Raw genomic sequence first — 18,128 nt, 5'->3', positions numbered from 1 at the left:
TACCCAGCTTGGACCCAGACGCGGACACAGACGAATGGGGAAGGGCTCTGCCTCCAGGCCCTGCATGACTTTCAAGCGGCTCCCTCCGTGCGGGTTCCCATCCGCTAAGCGAGCCCCGGGGCCTCCAGGGGCGCACGAGGGGCCTGCCGCGTCCAGGGAAAACCCTGCCGCCCCGTCCGGGCTCCTCCGCCCTACACCCGAGTCGGCTACAGGGTAAAGCCCGGCCGCCCCACCCCAGCGCCGCACCCCGCATCCTCAGCATCCGCACCACTCGTGGCCGCCTCATTGGCCGGCGCCCGCTCTGCAGGGCCGCCCCGCAGCCAATCGCGGTCATGGGGGCGGAGCTGCGGGCTCAGCCGGATGCTCCCAGCAGCTGCGGCCGGACGCGCCTCTGGCCGGAGCTGCCCCTGCCCCTCGGCGGCGCACCCCGACAGGAGAAGCCGGCCATGCAGGAGCCGCTGCTGGGAGCCGAGGGCCCGGACTATGACACCTTCCCCGAGAAGCCGCCCCCGTCACCAAGGGAGACGACGCGGGTCGGGTGAGAGCCTCTAGGCATAGGGTCTGCGGGTGGAGGCTAGGGATGGCCCTGGTATCCTCCAGTGGGCAGCTGGCTCCCATCTTGGGCCTCCACTGACTGTCGGTGAGTGGCCACCAAGGGGCCATCTGGTTCCCTCCTGCCCCAGACACACTAGTCCTATTTAAGGAGCCGGTCCTCCTGAGTACAGGGCCCAGCCCCCAATTGGCAGAGACAGGGCGACTGAGACCCAGAGGGGGCGAGGGGCTTGCCTAAAGTCACACAGTAAGCCTTGAACGGCAAAGCTGGGGGCAGACACCGAGCCTCCTCTGTGGGAACAGTGCTCTGCACCTGCGTCTCAGCCACAGCAGTGGGCTGCAAGGGCTGTCCTCATGCCCTGGGGGTTTCCCAAGGGAGCTGGTGCTCAGGCCTGGGAGGTGCCAGCCTGACCAGCTCTTGACCCAGCCGTCCCCAGCACGGCGCTCTGAGCGGGTAGCCACCGTGCTCAGGACAGGCAGCAGTTAGGCGAGGAGGGACTCAGATTCTGACTGCTCTGCACCCCCCACGCACCAGGGCCCTGCAGAACAAGAGGGTGTTCCTAGCTACCTTCGCTGCTGTGCTGGGCAACTTCAGCTTCGGGTATGCCCTGGTCTACACGTCCCCTGTCATCCCAGCCCTGGAGCACTCCTTGGACCCAAACCTGAGTCTGACCAAAACCCAGGCATCCTGGTTCGGGGTAAGAGCCATGCTCTGAGCTGGAGGGGGGGCAGGGCAGGGACGCACTGAGCTCCGTCCCAAGCTAGGAACCCCCCAAAGGTCAGCCTTGGGACCCCCTCCAGGGCCCTGGTCTGCCCCCCCCACACCCACTCCAGGGTGGGGTGGGTGGAGTGAGGCCAGATAATGGCTGTGAAATAAAAGGAGGAAGTGAAAGCTGATGGAGAAGGGAAGGAGCAGGTGGGGAGGTGTCCCTTAAGGCCTCCACCCAGTGGGGCTGAGGGCTCCCCAGATCCCCCCACCCAGAGCTGGGCTGTCATAGCAGAGAGGACACCTCCCTGGAGGAGGGGTGGCAGGAGAATCAGCTACTAATGGAAAAAGCACTGCTGGGGCACAGAGGGTCCCAGGATAGATGGTGGACATGTAAGTAGGAAGAGCACAGGCCCCAGGAGTCCCAAGATTCTAGAATAGCAATCTCAGCGGCCTCCGATTTACAACCACAACACGTTAGCTAAGATGATAATACCCAGTGCAGACTGCACACCTAGTGTGTGCCGGGCCTGTGCTAGGCACCTGCCACGAGAGCCGGTTTACTCCAGGGCCAACCCTATGAGAGGGGTGCTACCGCTGTCCCCATAATGCAGCTGAAGAAACTGAGGCTCAGACAGGCTGAGCACCGTGCCCAGGTCACTGACCGGATCCAACCTGGTCCACTCGACAGGGAATCCGAGAACCCCCAAATCTTAAAATCCCAAGGGCTTCAAGTCACAGAGTTCTCCTGCCTGCTCTATCACAGTGCTAGACATTTAAACATCAGGCTGGACAGAGCCACTGCAGACAGCTGTTGTGGCATCCCTAACAAACAGCTGTCCACATGCTGCTTGTACCCCTCTGGAGACAGGAGGCTCACTACCATCCAGGGCCCTAGTCCGGCAGCCCAGGCTCCTGGGACAGCCTGGAAAAGCAGCTGTCTCTAGGCTCTGACGGGGCCCTGCACCCTTTCCCCGCAGTCCGTGTTCACCTTGGGTGCGGCGGCCGGGGGCCTCAGCGCCATGGTGCTCAACGACCTCCTGGGCCGGAAGCTGAGCATCATGTTCTCAGCTGTGCCCTCGGCGGCCGGCTATGCGCTCATGGCGGGCGCCCACGGCCTCTGGATGTTGCTCCTGGGGAGGACGCTGACGGGCTTCGCTGGGGGACTCACAGCCGCCTGCATCCCGGTAAGGCCAGGACTGCCCACCCCGGTCCTCTCACTGCCTCACCATCAGCTGAGGCCTCCTGGCCTCGGAGCCCCCTGGCCAACAGGGATGTGTTTGCCAGGGAGCCTCAGCTCAGCCCCACCAGGGCAGCTAATCTGGGGGGAATCTGACACCAGTCCCAAGCCGCCCCCAGCTCTGGACTCCCCAAACTTCCTGTCCTGAGTCCTGACACATTGCTCAATCAGAGAAAATCCACATTGAGCAACGCAACAAGAAAGGGAAGGGAAGTCCCTGCCCTGCACCCTTCCTGGGACCCCCTCGTCATACCTACCATTCCACACACCCACTCGGGGGCTGGGCAAGCCCGGCATGGGACGAAGGCCCCTGAAGGAGCAGAGGCCAGAGTCCGGGTGCCCTCAGGCCTCCCAATTCCCAGCCTCACGCCCCCACGTCAGAGCTGAGCGCTTCTGCCCACTTGGCAGGGCGACTGAGGCCCAAGGGACACCACGCCGTGAGTCACGATGCGGAGGAGAACCCCGCTGGAAGCCCCCGCTCCCTGCTCCCCACGGCTCACCAGGCCACCTGTGCTACCTCAGCCGGGCCCGGGCACCTGTGTTCTCAGCGGAGGCCGGGGTGGGGGGGGATGTGTCTTGCAGGTGTACGTGTCTGAGATTGCTCCCGCAGGCGTCCGTGGGGCCCTGGGCGCCACACCCCAGCTCATGGCCGTGTTCGGATCACTGTCTCTCTACGCCCTTGGCAAGTATCACCCACACGCGCTCTAGGCGCCTCCCCCGTGTGCAGGCCGGGGGGTGACGGGGTGCCGCTGAGCAGCCGGGGGTGGGAAGGGATGAACGTGCCCCCAGACGGATTCCATGCTGGGAGGCCAGAGGCATAGCTGCCTTCATGCTGTGTGCCTCCGGGCAATTCCCTGCGCCTCTCTGGTCACGAGGTCCCACCCCTAACTGGGCAGGGAGGGCTTCTCTTGGGCTGGCAGCCTTTAAACTGTCTTTTGACAGCAGAATGTTTTCTGTCAAATAGTCTTAGGTGGGAAGACCATAGAGAAAAGTGATCAGAGTGCAGCCAGCTGAGGTGGGGTGGGGGTTTGGCGGTAAAGGCCCCAGGACCTTGCTGCTCAGGCTACTCCTCCATCACCTTGCCGTCGCCCTTGAGACCCTCCAAGGACCTGGGCCCTGTGCCAGGGGCCAGGTAGTCCCTGTGGCCCCTCTTGATTGAGACCGCAGAGGCCTGGAGCAACCAGGGTGGGCTTCCTGTAGGAGGTGGCCCGGGGACTCACACCTGAGGGCAAATGAGGCTGCTCAGAGGCCCCGGTGGGAGGGGTTCTGGGCCCAGCGCAGCCGCAGCTCCTCACCCGCTCCTTGTGCCCAGGCCTGCTGCTGCCGTGGCGCTGGCTGGCCGTGGCCGGGGAGGGGCCCGTGCTTGTCATGATTCTGCTGCTCAGCTTCATGCCCAACTCACCTCGCTTCCTGCTCTCGAGGGGCAGGGACTCGGAGGCGCTGCAGGCCCTGGCTTGGCTGCGAGGGGCTGACGCTGACATCCGCTGGGAGTTCGAGCAGATCCAGGACAACGTCCGGAGACAGGTGTGGGAGGCGTGGGCGCCTACAGCACTGTGGGGCTGTGGCCATTCACTAGGCCATCACAAGCCTCAGTTGCTTTTCCTGGAGAACAGGGATAAGAGCAGTTCCCACCTCTAGGAACAAGGGGTGGGGGGGTGCGATGTCGTGGCCCCTGGCCCAGGGCGCATGTGCCGTGCGGTGGATGCCTGGGGGCCCGGCGATACTGACAAGCAGGAGTCTGCCTTGGCCCACCCACTGATCCAAGAGCCTGGGTCCACGCGGGGGTCCCCGGGCCTGTCCCCAGAGCCAGGGTCGCCTCTGTGCTGGGGATCTTCCCTGGAGGAGGGAAGAGGGGAGCCTCCTACCCAGCCCCATGCAGCCCAGGGCAGGTTGGTGCCAGCCGGAGGGGTGGGCACAGCCCCCTCAGCGGCAGCCTCGTGCCTCCAGAGCAGCCACCTGTCGTGGGCCGAGGCCCGGGACCCCCACATGTACCGCCCCATCGTCATCGCCTTGCTGATGCGCTTCCTGCAGCAACTGACGGGCATCACGCCCATCCTCGTCTACCTGCAGTCCATCTTCGACAGCACTGCCGTCCTGCTGGTGAGAGCCCGGCCCCACACCACCCGCTCTGCCCCCAGATCCGGGGAGGGCATCCCCGCGGAGCATCTGCTCTGTGCCGGGGTCTGGGGTGCACGCACACGCGCAGACACCAGCGTCTCTTAACTGTTTCTGGGCCAACCACCTGTTCTCAGAGGAATGTTTGTAAACGAAGCTTGCATGTTTTAAAATAAGGTAGAATTACCAGGAAAACCAGTTCTATAGAAGCATAGACCCCCCGGGAGCCACAGACCCCAGGTTCAGAGCATCTGCCACCCACTGAGGAAGTACCTCCCCTCCAAACCTCAGCTTCCTCCTCTGCGAAGCCAGCATGGCTTCATCCACCCTTCCTGGGGCTCAGAGGGAGATGAGGTCTGAAGATGAGCGACAGCGTGGTTCTACAAGTTGTTGTTACGCCTGGATCCGGTGCCAGCCCTGGGCTTGGTGGTGGGCACAGCAGTTGTGCCCCTGCCTGCGAAGGCCCCACGGGCCGGGCTGGGTGACCAGCGAAACCGCCTGGCACAAAGCAGCTGAGCCTGGGGCCGGTCCCTGCAGAGCCTTGGCCGGGGGCGGTGGGGCGGGGAGGAACAGCAGGCTGGGGTCCCTCAGCCCCGGGGGCTTCCTCCTTGCAGCCCCCTGAGGATGACGCAGCCATCGTGGGAGCTGTGCGGCTCCTGTCCGTGCTGATTGCCGCCCTCACCATGGACCTGGCCGGCCGCAAGGCTCTGCTCTTTGTCTCAGGTGAGCACAGGCTGCTCACCTGCACTCATTCACTCCTTCAGCAGCTGCCACGTGTCTTGCCAGCCCTCGCGGTGGGAGCGCCAGGGGGCCTGGGTCAGCTGATGATGACACACATGCTGGGTGTGGCAGGAGCCCAAACGCGGGCTGGGTGGGAGCTGGCTGCCCTGCAGGGGACTGGGCCACACGGGGTACAGGGCGCTGAGGGGTGCTGGCTCAGAGGGTCCCGGCCCCCCGAGGGCCACCTGTCTGTCCACAGCGGCCAGCATGTTTGCTGCCAACCTGACGCTGGGGCTGTACGTCCATTTCGGTCCGAAGCCTCTGACCCCCAACAGCACCATGGGCCTGGAGAGTGTGCCCCTCGGGGGCACAGAGCAGCCCCTGGCCATGCCCACCAGCTACCTCACCCTGGTGCCCCTGCTGGCCACCATGCTCTTCATCATGGGTAGGTGTGGCCCTGCTCTACGGGGTCTGGGGACGGGGCTGTCTTGGGTGTGAGGTGCGGGGACGCGCCGGTGTTGTGGGCGGTGTCACTGCCATCCCGGAGGTTGGGGAGCCGTCCCTCAGCAGCTCCAGGGGGACACGAGAGGCCTTCTTCCCCGCCCCCCCCCCACACAAATGGGCTCTGAGCCCGCCCCTCCCCGCTTCCGGCAGGCTACGCCATGGGCTGGGGGCCCATCACCTGGCTCCTCATGTCTGAGATCCTGCCCCTGCGGGCCCGCGGCGTGGCCTCGGGGCTCTGCGTGCTCGTCAGCTGGCTCACCGCCTTTGCCCTCACCAAGTCCTTCCTGCTGGTGGTGGTGAGTGCTCTGCCCCGGGGACCTGGGGCCTCTCTGGCCGGTGCCGAGGGCCGTGCTGAGGCTTCTCCGCGTGTCCCCTCAGCCTTAGCACACACCCCCTTCACGCGGAGGCCAAGGGCCGTCAAGTGACAACATGCATTTCAGCAAACAGACTCGGCTCAGGGAACTGTTGGGAGAAGTCAGGTGACTGACCTCCCAGGCCAGGGTGGGACCCAAGTCCAGACAGCCACACCCACCTGCCCTGCCTGTCACCCTCCGGGGTATCTGGGCCTTCTGTCTGGGTGGGCAGTTTGGGTCTCTCCGTCGAATGCTTCCCCATCCCCTTCCCCTTCACCCAGCCTCTTGGTTCAAACCCCCAGCAGGTCCTGAAGCCAACCACAACCTCCAGGTTCCAGCTCCCAGCTCCCAAGTGGGAGAATCCGATGGGGACAGCTTGGATGGGGCCTAGCCTGGTGCAGTCAGTGGGTCAGGGCAGGGTTGGGGGCGCCCCGAGCAGGTCAGCCACGCTGTGGTGGCAGGCCTGCTGCAAGCGGGCATGTGGGACAGCTGAAAATGAGAGGTGGGCACTGGGACCAAGGAGAGAGGCCGGTGTCTGGGGCAGGGTGGGCTCCGGCTGGGAGAAGTCAGTCCTGGGCCCAGCACAGAGGAAGGCTGCCTGCACCCCTCAAGGACTCGAATGCCCTGCTGAGGCACCTGGATTTCACGCTGGAGACGGTGGGGAACCCGGGGCTGGTCCAAGCAGGGGAACGAGATGAAGGCCTGCCCCCCAGGCTGGCTGATGCCTGCAGGGCCACAAGCTGGTGCTGGGGCGAAGGGCCTTTAGTGCTCCCCTGTGACCCGGAGCCCCTCTTCTCCCCCAGAACGCCTTCGGCCTGCAGGCGCCTTTCTTCTTCTTTGCCGCCGTGTGTTCCGTGAACCTGGCCTTCACCGGCTGCTGTGTGCCCGAGACCAAGGGCCGGTCGCTGGAGCAGATCGAGTCCTTCTTCCGCAGCGGGAGGAGGTCCTTCCTACGCTAGGGCGGGGCCCCCACCGTTGAGGGCCAAACCACTGGGTGGTGGAGCGTGTCGGGGCCCCAAACCTGCACCCCGCGTCCAGGAGGCGGTGTCAACCCGCCGCCAGCCAGGGCACAGGAGGACCGGCCAGAGGCCTCACGGCACGGCACACGCACCAGCTCTGGGCAGGCAGCACCCCGTCCAGCCTCGGCCCTGGCTCAGGTGGCCCCAGTGTCACCCACTCATCGGCCAGACCCACCGACGGAGAGGGCAGCCACATGGCCCCGGGGCCAAGGCCTTGTTGGGCGACCTCGGGCCTAGTGCTCACTCACGCGTGGAGGGCCACGCCGAGGACACACAGGGCTGCTGGCGGTGGAGGTGGAGCGGCTCCGCACAGGACGTCGGCCCTCCTCCTGCTCTGATCACCTGGCGGCCATTGAGCCTCTTGGCTTTGGGGACCAAGACAGAAACCTGGGCCTGTGAGGCCTATGGACACCGCACGGACCGTCCTGGACCCCCAAAGGCCAGGACCCAGCGTGGACACTCCCTCCTACACCCACCCGCCTTCTGGGAACAGGAAGCGCTCGAGTTCAAGCCGTGCTCACCCTATTTATACAAATAAATCGGGCCACGGCCCAGGAGAGGAAGGAGTGGGGCTTACTCCAGGTGGGGGAGCTCCCCCAGCAGCCAGGCTGGACCCAAATTCTCAGCCGAGGTCGCCAGGGCCTGCTGCCCCAGGCCACCTCTCTACGGCCCCAAGCTGCCCACAGCCAGGCAGAAGGAAGAGGCGAGGGCCGTGGGCCCCCGGCCTTGGGGTTCCAGCCCCTCCTAGCTGTGCGAGCTCGGCCAAGCCACCGTCCTTGCCTGAGATGCTGGGAGCAGGCCGGCACAGGGCCAGCAGCATAGGGGACCTCGATACCGTGGCAGTTACTCCCGGGGCTGGCCCCTGCTCAGCCGGTGTAGGGTTGGGGCATCCCTACCGCTTACTTAGTGGCCCGGAGGGAGACGGTAACAGGCGGACCACGCGGGAGACCATACAGACCGCCACCAGGCTTTATTGCTCAAAACACAAGCCAAACACTGAGAGTAAAGAAGGACCAGGAGGACAGAGCCCAGGGCCGCAGAGAGGGAGAGGGCCCTGGCGGCCCCGCCCTCCCACCACCCGGCAAGGTGGGACCCACCCCCCGACTGGGAGAAGGATCGCAGCTCCGGGGCTGCTCGGCTACGCTCATTCGGAACCTCGTCAAGTGACCTGCCCACTCTGGCCTGTGACTGAGGGGTTGGAGGGCCCACCCAACTTCCTCACAGGGCAGAAGCGCAAGCTTCCTCAACACACAGCCAGCCCTTCTCCTCCTGCAGCAAGAAGACCCCCACCAGCAAGGCCCCGGAGGCAGGGGTAGGAGTGACCCCAGAGTCCCACTTCCTGGGTAAGAATGAGCCAGGAGGGGCAGGCAGGGCCCTTGCTCCTCCTGGGAGGTAGACAGGCCTCATTCACGGCACACGCAGGAGAGAGACACACACAAACACACACACACACACACACACACACATGCACACACCCTGCTGGCCTGGAGAGACCTACAGCCCACAGCCCTTTGAACCCAGTGCTGGCCTGAGGAAATTGGTCCTGGAGGACCCCTGAAGGCACGTGTCAGGCTCCCTGGACAGCTGCTGGGGGACGCTGCTGTGCCCGGGACAGTGCCTGCCCTCCCAGCCTCAAACACTAACAAACCCCAGAGATGAAAAGTCCCTCTGGGAAGCAAAGACCGGGGCGCAGCCCTGGGGCTGGATCCACAGAGCAGGAGCTGGCCCCTGGGCTCTGGGCGCCCAGAGCAGGCCCAGCCTGGGGTCCCGGGAGGGGCAGGAGCTGAGCCCCAGGCCACCCGGGCGGGCCAGGCCTATCACACACGCCAATGGCTGAAACCAGTCCAGCAACCAGAGCGGCCGGTGGGCAGGGCAGAAGGAAGGGACGGCGCACGGAGGGAGGCTGGGGAGACGACGCGCACGTCCACACAGGCCCCGCTCCCTGGTGGCCTGGCACCCAGCGCAGTGGGGCAGCTCACAGTGGGAGCAGGGGCGGCTCTAGCCTCTGCCCAGCTCTCAAAAGGCAGGAAGCTCCCTGAGGACAGGGCGGGGGGTGGGGTCAGCAGGTCCACACCAGAGAGGTGGACGGGCAGCCCCGCGGGGCAGGGGAGAGCCTGCCCTCCGCACGTCCTTAGCACCGGGGCCTGGGGGATGGGGACAACCTAGGGCTGGCCAGGCCCACGGGAAGTGTCCTGGTTCCGTGCTAGTCCAAGCTTCCCGGGAACCGGGGGAGGGAGCACACCCCAACCAGCGGCTAGGTCACTACCTGGGCTGCCATCGCGGGTCGGGAGCGCTGTGGGCTCCCATGGAGAACAGAGTGGCAGGGGGTGTGGGCAGCAGGACACCGCTCCGCCCTGATGACAGGAGGACAGAGGCAGCCCAGGTGGCTCAGCTTACGGGATGCTCTCCTGCCTGGAGGGCTGAGAGGAGGCCACTGTGGCCAATGCCCAGGGCTGGGTTGATGGACCTCCCACCTCGAGACGGGACCAAAGTCCCCAAAAGCAGCTCCTCGCGGGCCTTCAGCAGGTCTCGGGGGTCCCGCCAGCTGTGTAAGCCTGGAAACCCACCCAGGGGCCTCTTGCCGGCAGGCCACGCGAGCTGGGAAGAGTGGGGTCAGGCGGGCCGTCTGCAGAGCTCTGCAGGCTCCGCGCGGCCTCACGCCCCGAGGCCTGGATCACCCCGAGGCCCCCGCTGCCTGCCGTTACCTCCCATCCCCTCGATGCTGGCCAAGGCCCTCAGAGCCCTCATCCCAGCCCCTCGGCGCCTGGCTTGGGGTGATGCCAATCTGGGGGAGGGACAGACAGAGGAGGACTCCAGGTGCGGGGACAGGTGAGAGGGACTGAGGGAGCTGGACACAGGCTCCTCTTCCAGGCTGCCCCTCAGGGTCAGTGCGCCTCGGGGACGTGCTCACACAGACCAGAGGGCCGACGGGGGGGGCGGGAGGGCCCCCCGACCACATCACAGCTCCCCCTCCAGGGTGTCCGTGAGCTTCTCCTCGTCCGCCTGCTGCTTCTGCTGCTGGATCCTGGCGTAGGAGATCGCGTCGCCCCTGGGGAGAGAGCCAGTCAGCGCCGCACGGGGGACGGACCCCAGACACACAGCCCTCCCAGCCTCCGCCCCATTCCTGACCTGTGACCCAGGTGTGGCCCGCAGACAGAGCCTAGTGGGCCCTCCAGTTTCCCCAGGCAGAGACCCTATTGCTATGATGGCAGAGACACATCTTGTCACCTCTAAGAGTGACAGAGGCTGCCTGGGTTGCTGGGCTGAGGATTTGGATTCTCAGTCTGGGCTCCGCGAGAGAGGGTGAATGCTGACCGTGGAGCCAGGTGTGGGCCCCGATGGGAAGAGGCTCTCAGTAGCCATGCCTCTGCCACCCCCGCTACAGGCTGTGACGAGGCACGACGGGGCCACCAGGGAGTCCCGTGAATTCTCCTGCTCTCCCTCCCTAGAGCTCGGACACCCTAGAGACATGGATGGGGGTCACTGACAGCCTCTGTGCTTCCGTTTCCACAACAGAATAACGGGAGCCACTCCCAGCCCTCTCCTCCCTGCGAGACTTCAGGAGGCGGGAAGTAAAGATCCCCCACCCCCGGGGGCTGGGACCAGCAGACGCACTTCTTGCCCAGAGCAGACAGTCCGTACAGCACTCCGGTGGCGAAGGCGATGGCGTTGCCCAGCAGTGTGGTCAGGGTCAGGCTGATGACGATGGGAACGACGGCCATCCTAGAGGAGAAGCAGAGGTCAAAGGGCACTACCACCCCGCGGCCACGACACCACTTCCAGCTTCCCAGGTTCACCCAGCCCCCTTCCCAGACAGCCAGGAACAGGAAGGGTCCCCAGAAATCAGGTGGGGCACAGGTGCACAGCCGGGCTTCGTAAAGTCCTCAAACACCCGTGAACTTGTCTGTAAAATTCCGTGCATTTTCTGGGGAGAGGACCCAAAGCTTTCATCAGATTTTTGAAAGGATCTGTGATCCAAATAGGGTTAAACAGCACCAAAATGGCCCAAAGCCCTGTGCATAAAAACAGGCAGACCAGAAAATGCAGTGTCAGTTCAGTCCCGTAGCGGCTTTGCGACTGGGGGCACGTTACTCAACTGAGGAGGCTCAGCCTCTCTACGGTAAGGTGGGGATCAAACCTCAGAGGCTTTGAGACTGAATGAGATAAGGGATGTTAAGTTAAGCCATGTTAAGCACGACGCCTGGAACAGCATAAGCACTAAATAAATGCTGGCTCTTATCAGCGCAGTAAAACCAGCCGTATCTCAACAAGGAAGATCCCAAAGGTTAAGGGGACAAGACACGGGGCTTCCTTATGGCAAGGTGCACGCCAAGAGCGGCTAACTGGGTGGCGAGGCAGCTCTGCCTGGTCCAGGCTGGCGCCACCCGGACACAGGTGTCCACTCTGGCTTAAGTATCCATGGGGCCGATGCCCGGTCCTGGTTGGGATTTCCAGACTGGTGGCAGTGATTTGGGTTAACACACACACCCTGTACACGAGGAAGACAAGACTCTTCTTAGACTCTTCTCGGACTCAACCAAATGAATTCTACCTGAATTTCCATTTGGGCGGGACGTGTGATCACGAGGTTTTACTGAAGTTATAAACTTTCTAAGTAATAGAAATTGCTAAGGAAAAGAAAAGACCATGGGGAAAAATCTGTAAAAACAAAACTAAAGGCAAACAACAGGCCAGAAATACATTTGCAGGAAATATAGCAAAAAACTAAGAACTCTTTAATATAGAAACACATGTAACTTACTAAGTAAAATGCTACAATGTCAAAAGGCGAAAAGGAAGCTAGACCCTTAACTACCAAAAACGAAAATGCAATTAGTAAAAAACATACAGAAAAAGATTTTACCTTAGATAACAGATACAAATGTGAAAAGGGCACAGGGCCCTGGGCCAGGGGAAAGACAGAAGAAACTCAGGTACCCTCTTTGGAAAGCACTTTGGCCACATATTGAAATCTTTTAAATGATTGTAATCTTTGACCTAATAACCCCACACCTGGAAATAGATCCTAAGGAAATCATCATCAACACAGAAAGTTTCAGCACCGAGATGTTCATCACAGCCTGACTTGTACTGCAGGTTACAAATGAAGAAAAGCATGATACGTTCAGCGGAATAAATATTCCTATCATTAAAATTCATCTTATGGGGACCTCTCTGGTGGCACAGTGGTTAAGAATCCACCTACCAATGCAGGGGACATGGGTTCGATCCCTGGTTCAATCCCTGGAAGATCCCACATGCTGCAGGGCAACTAAGCCCGTGTGCCACAACGACTGAGCCTGTGAGCCACAACTACTGAGCCCGCGTGCCTAGAGCCCGTGCTCCGCAACGAGGGAAGCCACCGCCACAATGAGAAGCCCATGCACCACAATGAAGAGTATCCCCTGCTCACCACAACTAGAGAAAGCCCACGTGCAGCAACGAAGACCCAACACAGCCAAAAATTAATTAATTAATTTTTTTAGAAAGTCATCTTACGAAGCCTTTGTGGTAATACTGAAAATATTTCTACCATGATTTTAAGGGGAAAAAAAAACAGGATACAAATGTACTTGTAATGGTTAAAACTGTGCGAAAACAGGTTTTAGAAAATGCCTGAAGACAGAGTGAAAGGACACATATCAAAATGTTAACGAGTAGTGGGGCTTTGGGTAACAACTTTTTATTTCCACATTATTTTTAATGAATGTATATTACTGTTAGCATTTTTAACTCATTAAAAAGAAACAGGAACGCCGGCAAAGGAGGCGCCGACGCGTGGTGTCTCGTATTCCTCTGTGCTTTAAACACAGTGGAAAACGGCTCTAGAGCTGAGCACGTATCCTGTGCTCTGACACAACTACTGGCCTCCAGAAAGGGAAGAAACCCTCAAAATAAAAACCTCCATATTTTTTTTTTTTTTTTTTTTTACCGTACGCGGGCCTCTCACTGTCGTGGCCTCTCCCGTTGTGAAGCACAGGCTCCGGACGCGCAGGCTCAGCGGCCATGGCTCACGGGCTCAGCCGCTCCGCGGCATGTAGGATCTTCCCGGACCGGGGCACGAACCCGTGTCCCCTGCAGCGGCAGGCAGACTCTCAACCACTGCGCCACCAGGGAAGCCCGACCTCCATATTTATTTCTAAAGATAATCTAGACACAACCACTTCGGCTGCTGCTGCCGGACGCTGCTGAGGGCCTCCCGGACACCAGGCACCGCGCCGGAAGCTGCATTAAACACGCCCACAGATGAGTTCAATCTCACGGCTCGGATGGGAGGTACTACGTACTGAACTTGTTGTCAGATGCGGGAAAATAAGAGAAAAGCGTATTTGGAAGGCACTATTTTTTGTTCTATAACTTGCTTCTTTCCCCGTTCACGTCAGGACATCTCGATCGGCCACACTCCTGAAAGGCTGCACAGAGGCACATACGGATCTTCCAGAATCTGCTCTACAACTCCCAACTGATGGGCCCACAGTCCAGGCATTTCTCGCGTTCTCTATTACACGTACTGCTGCGAGGTGTACGCATCTCACGTCTGAATACTGTGCGGCTGGACCTGTAGGCCAGACGCAGAGCCCTGGACGCTGGGTCCCATCGTAGAGCGGGTCCCTCATGTGACTCTGCACAAACGCCATCCCTGTTTAAACCTCTACCGAGAGTAAACTAAGCAGCCGTCCGCCCAGCCCGGCCAACACTGTCACCTGCAGAAGCAGGGTCTGGGGGAGCCGAGTCAGGCCCGGCCCGCGGCCCCTCACCCGCAGTAGAAGACGGCCTTCTGCCAGGAGCGCAGCTGGTCCACCTTCGCCGCCACCGTGTTCGCAAACTCGATGAACTGGCAGCAGAAGGGCGCCTCGCACAGCAGCAGGACGAACGCGTTCATGCTGCAGAGAGAGGAGCAGGCTGGCGCCCAGGCCGGCGAGTCCCCCGCCCCCCTCAGGGCCCCTCCGCCTGCTCCCGGCTGCTCCCCACGCTCTGGGCTCCAGGAGGAGCCGGAGCAGGGCAGCCAGTCCACCGCCACAGCCCGCCCTCGGCATGCCCTCGCTGGAGGAGGGAACTCGGCGAGCCCTGAGCGCGGCACGTGTCTGCGCTGGGGACAGCTGGGCCCCAGGTGGCACGCCAAGGGTGCCTGCTCCCGCCTTTGGGTTCTCCGTGTCCGGGTCACAGTCACCGTGACCAGACACTGGGCCCTCACAGCGGGCCGGGCCCTTCCATCCACCCCCACCGTGGAGGGAAAGCACCCTCGCTATCCCCATTGGCCCCCAAGAACCCCCTGAGCCCCAGAGCAGGAACACACGCAACTAATGCCACCCCAGGTCTCCCACACACCACTGGTGCCCAGTAACCCTCACAGACCAGTCAACCCAATTCAGCTCACTCGTGTTCCACCTGGGAGGTGCCCAGAAATCCACACACCCCAACACCCCCCGGCAGGACGGTCACACGGCTACTTACATCATCCACACGCCGGCCGCGATGTTCAGAGGGTGGATGGTAATGCAGTTGAAGAAGCCGGAGATGGCGCAAGCTTGGAAGCAAGAGACACGGGCAGGAATCAGCAGGGAGGAAGGGACCGAGCCCGCGGGCAGGCCACCTCGGCAGATGGCGGCTCGTGGAAGCACGAGACCCCTTCCGACCCCAGCACCTGGCTCTTACAGCACCCAGACGTCTCCCCACTGCCACCAGAGACAAGCAAGGCCAACACAACGACTCCATGAACAGGTGAGGACGCAGCCTCAGACAGGCCAAGTGGCTGGCCCAGACCTCACGGCCAGGGTACGGCTGGACCCCAGAGCTGGCTCGCTCTAGGGGCTCAGCGAGGCAGCGTGGACATCCCGCCCTCTCTCTGTTCTGGGGTTGGAGAAGCCCGCCCTCTGAACCCCAGCTGTCCCAAAACCCATCCCACAAGGTGCGTAGCATGAAAAAGAGAACGTCTCTCAAGGGCTCAGGCCAGGGCAGGCGGCACCGTGCCCAGGGCAGGCCACGAGAGAAGTCCTCTGGATCTGGGCTGGGACAGGGCTGCCCCTCCTGGAAAAGAAATCAGGACCAGGTCGACCTGGATCGCAATCCCAGCTCTGACTGACCCGCCAGCCCAGTGACTTTGCGTATGTTCTTTTCACCTTTCCAGGCCTGTTTTCTCTCCTGCACACAGGACAGCCCTACAGCCCAGCCCACCCACCCTGAAATACCAAGGGTCTGCAGCGGGGAGGGTGCATCCTCTCCTACCCCGGAAAGAGGTTTCTCTGATGCCCCAAATGCGGAGCCTCGCTCACCCCTCCCGACAGCATCCCACCGAGGGGTCCGCACAGTCGCCTCCCTCCTCTCTCACAGCCCCTAGCCCGGCTCCACCGAGAACTCCGGGAGTCTGCCCGGCAGCGCCTGGCCGCTGGGCAGGAAGCTGGGCAGGAAGCTGGGCCTTCCGAGGCAGCGATGAGCAGCCAGTTCATTAAACTTGCAGCAGCTCCCTCTGCACCTGACCTGGAATTCTCCGGTTTTCCCATGTAACCCTATGCAGACAGCAGACGACGGAAGAGGAAACCAGATGCAGTGAACCCAAACTGCAACGGGACCGCCCTCGTACGTCCCCCGCCAAGGCCTCCTCCAGCGACAGATGTACTTCCCGCCTACTAAAGGCAGCACCTGTCCTGGGACAGGTCACACACACATTCAGGCAGCAAGGCTCCCCAGGGCCATGGACGTGAGCGCCCACGATACAGTACTGCCCCTGCGTGACGTCAGCCGTGCCTGGTCTCACCTGACAGCGCCCCATACTTCCTGCCGCAGTCGGCACGTCACCTGTACCCCACTACCTACCAACAGCCAACCCTGGGGGAGGACCAGGCTTCAACCCAGACACACAGGCTCCAGCCAGGAGCCCTTTAACCATCAAGGGCTGGAAGGTGTCCCCTCGGGGTGTCCAGCACTCTTGCCAGGTGAGGGAGGTGCCCCGTGCAGCCTATCTCCTCCCAAGCTCTGGCCCCCAGCTGATGCTCAGGACCCTGCGGAAACGCCTCTCCCGAGACCCCCCACTGCGTTGGAAGGTGACGCTACGCCACAGCCACCAGCCGCAAACACGAGGCTTAGCTGAACTCCAGTTTCATCTCTAAAACTCCTCCGTGCTTTGCATTCTACTCTGTACTATATACTATTTGGGATTCACACGACAAGCACTTTCCCCAAATCTGCAGGTAAAACGGACATTTCAGAGCGACGTCACAGGTTTCTCCTGAAGCGTCATCTGCAGCCCCAACACCATGAAGTCCTGGGGTGGCCCAAGAATCCCACTTCGAAAAGCGCAGAACTGGATGCGACGCCAGGGCTAACGAGGGAGTTGGCGGGGCAGCTGACCCCAAGATGGAGGGAGGAGGGTGACAGCCCACAGGCCACGCTCAGGCCCCTTCCCTTCTCCCCCCCACCCCGCCCCATCACTGTCACTCCCACAGCAGCCTCACTCTGATCTGTCAGGGAAACAGCTACCCAGACTCCAGAGGATCATGTCTAAGCCCTGACCAGTCTCTCCTACAAAGTCAAAAACATGCTCCCTCTGAAGGGCAACGACAGGGACTCAGAGGCCTTTTTGTGACTGGAGGGAGGGCCTGGCCCGTTATCACCGCTGAACTTTCGTCCAGCCTCCATCCACCTGCGAGGACCACGAGACTGGAAGGGGAGCCTAAGGAGGTGCTCCTTCGACATATCCGGTCCGGGTCTGCTTGCCTCTGGAAGACCTGCCTCTGGAAGGATCTGCCTTCCTACCTATGTTCTTCGGGGGACTGCGCTCAAAGCGCCTAGCTTTCCAGGAAACCTGAGGTCGGGGTGTGCGTGTCCGCGATGCGGGGTGGGGAGTAGAAGTAGGGGAGATGAGGGACGGTGGAGGCAGAGTTGACAGCAGGAGGGAGAGCTGACATCAGGGGAAGCGCACTGCCTCCAGTGCGGACCCAGAGGAGAGGCCGCCTCCCTCAGCTCACTGCCTGGCCCTCCCGTGGGGACCGCCTGGCCCTCAGGAAGCCTGGCCAGCACCCGCCCCATTCATAAACAACCTTCGCCCAAAGGTTAAGGCGCCTGCCGCCCGCACCCACACCCGAGTCAACAGGTGAGGCGGCCTCCGGACCAGACTGAGCCCGGGTTTCAGCACTGGCATCTGGGCAATCTCGGAAGGCCACCGGAGTAGGTGCCGCACTGCCCTCACGCTCGGAGGAGCCGTGGAGGAGCAAGTCTCGGCCGCGTCGTTCCCTCCTGGAACGTCCCTTGAGCTGCTCGACAGCCCCGGACCCAGGAGCCCAGGCCGCGGGCCGGTAACCACAGCAACCGCAGAAGCGCCGGCTTCCCTCCGCCCCCGCCGCGGCCCAGAGCCGCGCGTGGCCCGGACACCCCGGCCCCAAGCCGGCCTCTTCCCGAGGGGAGGGGGGGCCGCGGGGGGAGGCCACCGGGGGGGCGGGGCGCGGGGCCGGGCGCGCATGCGCGGCATGCGGCAGCGCCGGCCCCTCCCCCAGGCTGGGTACTCACAGACGGCCCCTAACACCCCCGACAGGCGACACAGCCAGCGGTACCACCATGTCACGCCCTCCTCCTGCTCGGGCGGCGCCGAGCTCACGGACGCCCCAGCCGTTCCGTCCGCACCGCTCATGGTGCCGCCGTCCGGCGCTCCCGCAGCCCTCACAAAGGGCTCCGGAGCCGGCCGCGTCGTCCCGGCGCGCTGCCTTGTGGGAGAGGCGGCCGCTTATTAGCATAGGGGGCGGGGCTCTCGGGGTTGGGAGAGGGGCGCCCGAGAGGCTCGTGCTCATTAGCATAGAGGTGGGGCCGCAGGTAGGTGCGCCCGAGCGGGCCCGTGTACATTAGCATAGGGGGCGGGGCCAGCAGGGACCTGGATGAGGAGGGCCCTAAGGGCTCGCGCTTATTAGCATAGGGGGCGGGTCCTGGCG

General features: G+C 62.5%; 2 protein-coding genes across 4 annotated transcripts; one reads left to right on the top strand and one right to left on the bottom strand.

Moving 5' to 3' along the window:
• The first annotated feature begins 157 nt into the window (after window positions 1-157).
• On the top strand, window positions 158-7,476 carry SLC2A6 (solute carrier family 2 member 6). Of its 2 annotated transcripts, none has more exons than XM_027104337.1 (10): window positions 158-538; window positions 1,088-1,250; window positions 2,239-2,445; window positions 3,081-3,180; window positions 3,926-4,022; window positions 4,451-4,598; window positions 5,228-5,336; window positions 5,593-5,778; window positions 5,988-6,133; window positions 6,994-7,476. In XM_027104337.1, exons 1-10 carry the CDS (start codon window positions 333-335, stop codon window positions 7,147-7,149), a joined length of 1,518 nt encoding a protein of 505 aa, XP_026960138.1. In that variant the 5' UTR covers window positions 158-332; the 3' UTR covers window positions 7,150-7,476. The 2 variants fall into 2 exon arrangements, with proteins under 2 accessions (XP_026960138.1, XP_026960137.1); XM_027104336.1 differs by having other exon boundaries at window positions 161-538; window positions 3,811-4,022; window positions 4,446-4,598.
• A 679-nt stretch (window positions 7,477-8,155) lies between these two features.
• Window positions 8,156-17,909, bottom strand: CACFD1 (calcium channel flower domain containing 1). 2 transcript variants are annotated; one of them, XM_027104364.1, is made up of 5 exons: window positions 17,713-17,903; window positions 14,665-14,737; window positions 13,968-14,093; window positions 10,825-10,932; window positions 8,156-10,258 (listed from the first exon to the last, which is right to left on the bottom strand). In XM_027104364.1, exons 1-5 carry the CDS (start codon window positions 17,831-17,833, stop codon window positions 10,168-10,170), a joined length of 519 nt encoding a protein of 172 aa, XP_026960165.1. In that variant the 5' UTR covers window positions 17,834-17,903; the 3' UTR covers window positions 8,156-10,167. The 2 variants fall into 2 exon arrangements, with proteins under 2 accessions (XP_026960165.1, XP_026960166.1); XM_027104365.1 differs by lacking the exons at window positions 8,156-10,258; window positions 10,825-10,932 and adding exons at window positions 12,875-13,111; window positions 13,335-13,434 and having other exon boundaries at window positions 17,713-17,909.
• Between the last annotated feature and the right edge of the window lie 219 nt (window positions 17,910-18,128).

This window comes from Aethalodelphis obliquidens, unplaced genomic scaffold, assembly GCF_003676395.1.
Source record: "Aethalodelphis obliquidens isolate GAN/ISIS:26980383/991018 unplaced genomic scaffold, ASM367639v1 scaffold7, whole genome shotgun sequence".
Classification (NCBI taxonomy): Eukaryota; Metazoa; Chordata; class Mammalia; order Artiodactyla; family Delphinidae; genus Aethalodelphis; species Aethalodelphis obliquidens.
The sequence above is the reverse complement of the archived record's forward strand: the minus strand, read 5'-3'. Positions and strand labels throughout refer to the sequence as shown.

What these genes read in the sequence shown, in the direction of transcription:
- SLC2A6 (XM_027104336.1), top strand. Translation starts at nt 333, where the DNA reads ATGGGGGCGGAGCTGCGGGCTCAGCCGGATGCTCCCAGCAGCTGCGGC. An exon ending in TCACAGCCGCCTGCATCCCG is followed by an intron (nt 2,446 to 3,080) that starts GTAAGGCCAGGA and finishes TGTGTCTTGCAG; the next exon opens with GTGTACGTGTCTGAGATTGC. An exon ending in ACAGCACTGCCGTCCTGCTG is followed by an intron (nt 4,599 to 5,227) that starts GTGAGAGCCCGG and finishes TCCTCCTTGCAG; the next exon opens with CCCCCTGAGGATGACGCAGC.
- CACFD1 (XM_027104364.1), bottom strand. Translation starts at nt 17,833, where the DNA reads ATGAGCGGTGCGGACGGAACGGCTGGGGCGTCCGTGAGCTCGGCGCCG. An exon ending in GCGGCCGGCGTGTGGATGAT is followed by an intron (nt 14,094 to 14,664) that starts GTAAGTAGCCGT and finishes CTCTCTCTGCAG; the next exon opens with CATGAACGCGTTCGTCCTGC. An exon ending in AAGGCCGTCTTCTACTGCGG is followed by an intron (nt 10,933 to 13,967) that starts GTGAGGGGCCGC and finishes CTTCTCCTCTAG; the next exon opens with GATGGCCGTCGTTCCCATCG.